Raw genomic sequence first — 5,553 nt, forward strand, 5'->3', positions numbered from 1 at the left:
AATTAATAATCATTAATATATTGCTTTTATCTGCAGGAATAACACACAAAGAATTGAATTAACCAAAAAAGGGATAAAATCCTCAGGGATGTCAATGTTAATATCTTTGAAAAACAAAGGGACAGCCCAAGTGTCCAGTCCCAAAATACCACGGTACAGAAAGTGAAGGGCTGCAGTTTCAGTAAGGGAATTGTGAGATGTCCTACTTTTAAAACCTAGGGATAAAGAATACCTTTCAGTATTGAATTTTTAGAGGCAGCCCACTCTTCCAGAATCCAGAGGAAAGACAGAAGTTAAATAGCATGACACTTTTGCAGAAATGTTGGAACAGAAAAGAAAAAGTTTTATTTTGAAAATACACTCTTTAAAGATAAATTTGGCTTCCATTTTCCATATCTAGGTGCATCCAAGATACAAAAACAAACAAAACAACAAGACAAGACCCACGACATTATGTACAGAGCTCTAAAATGAGCCGTGAATATCTACAAGAAACTAGCATATGCTCTCTGTGAAAGGATGTAATGTGTGGCTTTCTACAGTTCTGGAGAAAAGTTAACTCCCTGGAGCTGCAGGTGCAATTGCAGCAAGGGAAGAGCTGGGGTCAGTGAAGGGCTGGGGGTGGGAGCCCTGGGTAGGAGGCGTAGAGAGGAGTCTGGGGAGGGGAGCAGCGGCGGCACGGGACAGATCCTGGGCTTCTCTAGAAGTCCTGCCGCGGGGTGTGAGTCAGGCTGTGCCGCCGCAGATCACAGTTTCGCCTGAACACTTTGCCGCACTGCTCGCAGCTGTAGGGCTTGATGTCTGTATGGGTGAGAAGGTGAGTTTTCAGATTACTTCTCTGATTAAAGGTTCTTCCACATGTGGGACATTTGTGTGGAGATTCCTGTTCAGATGTGAAGCAAGCAAAGGATTAATCCTTCACACCAACACTGCACCCTTCTCAATAGTTTCTGTCTTATCGGTATCACAAGCGTTAACATAACACGCGCACGACAACAAAAGAGGGGACTTGCAGGAACAAATCTGTGCTCCTAATCCTCCAGTCATGAAAACACACGTGCAGGCACACAGAGGCCCGATTACTCTGATAACCGCGGAGGCAGACCGCGGCCACTGCAGCGGGCTTTGTGATTTCCAGCTCTTCACATTTCATCACCATGTCATAGACAGGAAAAGGGGAAGGAAAAACTCTAATCCTCTCTTAAGGAATGATATTCTCCCGGGTAATAAGGCTCCTCTATGCTAGAAAATTAAACTATTCCTCAATGTTCTGAAAGCTACAAATTATGAGGCCCCTGGGAAAGAGAGGTATGGGATTTCACCACGCCTCCATTATCAAAATTACCTTTATTTCCTCCCAAATACGAAAGCTTTAAATGCAGGGCAGATCGGATAAAAAAATAATAATCCTAAAATTAGGATTTACTAGAAACAGAGTAGCCCATTCTTTAAGAAAAATATAAAATGCTTTATGTTCAATAAGATTAATTTTATGTATTTAAAAAAAATCAAGAGCGTTGCTTTTCCTCACCTAGAGAACTAATCCAAATAGTCTTTTAGGATAAAGACTCTGCCATTCTACACCCTCTGTAAAGCAATAATGATAAAATGAACCACTCACTGTTTTTAAACAAGAAAACAAACTTACCTGCATATGTAAAGTTTTGTGAACTGCTAGAGTTCTAGACTGACAAAATCCTTTCCCACACTCCTGACATTTGAAGGGTTTTTCTTTGGAATGGATATACCTGGAAATCAATACAAGGTTTCATTGAAATGGATTTACCCCCACGGTGAGGAGTTTCTTCTGACAATTACTCAAAACAAAGTCGTGGAAGAACAAAAAAAAAAAAAAAAAGAGGATTTCCATGATTTATGTTTTTAGATTTTTTTTTTTTTTTTTTACCCTTTGTAATTCTGTTCATGGTTAACCTCAACTAACAGACTCTTCAAAACATTCACGGCCGGCTTTAGCTACACTACATCGCCCTCTCTGGCGTATTCTGGAGCTCGAAATCGTGCCGAATGAGCCCTTCCTGCCCTCCACGGTTTTCTCTGGGATGTAAACTGGTCAAATCAGGATGTAAGGCAAGGCCTAGTTTAGGGGGATTGATTTTAGCGAATCCCTTTACAGCCGCGGATGGTGGGTACTTAAGTCCCACCATGGGGAACAGCAGGTAGAGTCCTAAGAAGACACCCCTCCACCCCAACTCCTGGGAAGTTTTCACCCGATGAAAACACTTACGTTACAATATTTCTTCAACTGCCATTTATTAATGCAGAGTTAAAGGTTGTGGAGGGAAGATGGGAGCTGTTTCTAAATTCAGTGACCTCAAGACCCCTGCAAATACAGTTTAAAAAAGAAGGGTCCCCGTGGCAGGCTCAGGGGCGCACCTGGGAAGGAGGGAGGGGGGGAACCCAGCAGGGGTGGCCCCAGCAGATTTCCAGAAATGGACCAGCTCCCATCATGGGAAGGACTCCAGGGTCCCTCAGCTTTTCCTCTGCCCCACTCCCCACGGTGATGGGGAGGAAACCGAATAATGGATCCCAGGACCAAGGCTAAGCCACCAGATTTTTCCTGCTCAAGGATGGGGAAAGGAAGGAGCAGGGAACGGCTAGGGGGAAAGGTAGATGGGGATTAGCTGAAGCGGGCTGGGGAGGGCCTTTGGGAGTATATTCTTTATCAGAGGTGATTTTTTAGTGACACCTGGAATGTCTACAGGACTCGATGTCCTGAGCAAACTCGCCTTTTCTCTTCTGTACAACCTCCTTTCCCACCTCACCTGTGATCCCGCAGGTGATCTTGCCTCCGGAAGGCCTTGTGGCAGATGTCACACGTGTACGGCCTCTCGTCTGTGTGGGTCCTCTCGTGGATGAGTAAATTGTAGGATTTGGTAAAGTGTCTGCCACAAAATTTGCAGATAAACTCTTTTTTCGTTTTGGAGGGCAACCTCCCTCGGGAGGGCTTTCTGTCTGGAGTCAATTTACTGAGGCCCGAGATGGGGCTACCCAGCCCCGGGCTCAACTTGGTCAGGTCTCCTATCTTAGGGGGATCCTCTTGCGTGGCGGCCACGGCCAAGTTGGCAAAGTCAAAACGGGGTCGATCCTTGTGCAGGGCTGGCAGGACGTGGGCAATGGCCCCCTGCTTGGGATGGAATAGGTGGGTGGTAAAGGGCAGAGCTGGGAAGGGGAAGCGCGCGTCCACGAGGCCCTGCGCCGCCGCCATCTCGGTGATGGTGGAGCGGGTGATCTCGTGCACATTGGGGTACCCCAGCGTCCAGTGGTTCATGTGCATGGTCTGCACAGCGCTGAGACCGTACAGGCCCTGCAGGTGGTCCACCGCGGCTGGAAAGGTGTTCACGGCCTGCAGGAAGGAGTAATTGGTGAGCTGAAGCGACGGGTGGAGTGGGATGGGCGCCGGCAAGGCCTTGCTCCCCATTTTCCGGGATGCTGGAGGGCGGAAGGAGCCGCCCCTTTCCTCCAGGACTCAGAGATGGGTGGGCGTGGGGCTCCGGCGAAAATCCAGAGGGACAACAGCAAGCAGAAAATGTCCTAAAAATGGCAAGGGGAGAAAGAGAGAAGACCATGACGAATATCCAAGCCGGGTCGTCTGCCCTGTGGCTCCCGCGCGGGTTACACCACATTTCTTCTAAGTCTTCCTCCCCACCCTACTGCAAGACCCCCAGAAGAAGCCGTGAGGGGACCGCGTAGCGCCTGCCTAGCAAGTCTGCACGGAGATCGGCTCCCTAGGACCGGCGGGAAGTGGTCCCCTGGCGAGCAGGACACCCCGGCAGCGCTTCTGGGCGCCCACAGGGAAGTCGGACGCTGGGCACGCACTGAGCGGGAGACTCCAGTCCAGGGAGAAAGGAAGGCAGGCATGGGGGCTCCAGCGGAGGCAGCACCCAGCCCAGCCCACCCACTCCCACCCTGTCAAGCAAAGCTCAGTCAACCGCGACGGCCCGCGACGCCAACGCCCGCAGGCGGTGGCCGAGCCGCTGCGGCGCCTCCTAGCTCCCCGGGGAACGACGGGTTGTGGGTCCTTCTCTCCCGACTCCTCGCGCTGCGCCCCCGCGCGGATCGCCCCGCCCTGCGGCCGAGGTTCCCGCGCTTACCGGCGCCATGCCCGGCGTACGGGAGCACGGCCGGGGCGCGCTTCGTCCTCCTAGGCCAGAGGGCCCTGGAGGGGCGCAGCCTCGCCCCGCGCTGACCTCGGAGGTTTTCCCTTTCCTTCCTCTGCCTCAGTCCCATTTATCAGCAGTGACGGGGCCGCAGGAAAGAAAAGTGACACCTTGGGGCCTCGGTTCAGCCTGGAATCGCCCCCTCCTCTTTCTCAGGGGCTGCCTGCCTCCCACCCCCCACCAAGATCCCTTCCAGATGGTTCAGGCTCCAGGTGTGAGGGGTTGGGGGCGGAGAACGTCCCTGAGGCCGGAACCCCTCTTCCCAGACTGAGCGCCAGGCTCTCCGGAGGCCAGAGCGGCTTCCCGGCCAGGCATGAGGAGTGGCCTCTACACCGGGGAGGCCCCTGGAGAGGAGAGGAGAGGGCTCCCTGGGGAAAGAAAGGGAAGGAGCTGCAGGGGAGCCGCTGCGGCCCTGCGGGCTTGGAGGTGCGTGCAATGGAGCTCCTGCCCCAGGAAGTCCGGCCTGGGTCTGAGGCCTGGTCTAAGCAGGGAGCTGCTCGCTCCCTGTGCCCGCAGTGGCAACACTGAGGTTTGATTTCAGACCTGGGTGCCCCGGAGCACTTCACCTGCAGTCACGGTGGGCCCACCTTCTCCCACTGACGGCCGCCTTTTAGAAGCAGTTCTGCCAGCTCGGAGGACCACGGCCTTCCCTCTGAGGACCGCCCCCTAGGTGCGAGACGCAGAGCTAATCGCTTTCCCCGGAGAGGGGCAAGCAGGCCAGTTTGTGCCACCGACCACCACGCCTGGCGCCTGGCGCCTGAGACCGGCAGGAAGGTAGGAGAGTCGGTTCAGCCTTCCCTCTCCACCCACCCCTTCTGCGCCAGAGCTGTCTTCTCCAATGCGTTTTGAAGTGCTGTCTGTGGCTCTATCTGAGCGCAGACTTAGGGGGCTGCGCCATGACATAGCGCTCTGGCAAGGCAGAACCTGGCTTCCTCCGGGGGGCCCGCACCTTCCTCCTCTGTTTGGAACGGCTCTCGGAGACAGAGATTTATTAATGAACCGCTTCTGCCTGGTGGTATGCGGACTGGGAGTTCAAGCTGGGAGTTAATGGAGGTGTGTAACAGTTTGAGGGTCTCAGTCAGACCATTCAACCGAAACTGTAAACTCCCGTTAGTAATAAACTTTCCCACCACAAATCACGGTTCATTTTTGTTCAGCCGCAACTCGCAAGCCCTCTCCTAGGGAGGTAGGAAAAAAGGATTCTATTAACATCCTTGGTAATCTATCTGATTATTTCCCCTCCAATTAAAAATAATAAATTATACCTTTATTTCCTTCCCTTTGAATAATGAGGATTTTCCAGAGATTGAAAATATTATTTTTCTCCTGGTGTTGAAAAGCAGCCTCTTCCCCATAGAGAGGAAACCAAAATTAT

At 52.2% G+C, this 5,553-nt stretch overlaps 1 protein-coding gene across 2 annotated transcripts; it reads right to left on the bottom strand.

Moving 5' to 3' along the window:
* Positions 1–416: 416 nt before the first annotated feature.
* Positions 417–3,479, bottom strand: OSR2 (odd-skipped related transciption factor 2). 2 transcript variants are annotated; one of them, XM_063079962.1, is made up of 3 exons: positions 2,784–3,479; positions 1,649–1,748; positions 417–801 (listed from the first exon to the last, which is right to left on the bottom strand). In XM_063079962.1, exons 1-3 carry the CDS (start codon positions 3,437–3,439, stop codon positions 727–729), a joined length of 831 nt encoding a protein of 276 aa, XP_062936032.1. In that variant the 5' UTR covers positions 3,440–3,479; the 3' UTR covers positions 417–726. The 2 variants fall into 2 exon arrangements, with proteins under 2 accessions (XP_062936032.1, XP_062936031.1); XM_063079961.1 differs by having other exon boundaries at positions 417–883.
* Positions 3,480–5,553: the final 2,074 nt, after the last annotated feature.

The sequence above is a fragment of the Cynocephalus volans genome, chromosome 15 (genome assembly GCF_027409185.1).
Source record: "Cynocephalus volans isolate mCynVol1 chromosome 15, mCynVol1.pri, whole genome shotgun sequence".
Classification (NCBI taxonomy): Eukaryota; Metazoa; Chordata; class Mammalia; order Dermoptera; family Cynocephalidae; genus Cynocephalus; species Cynocephalus volans.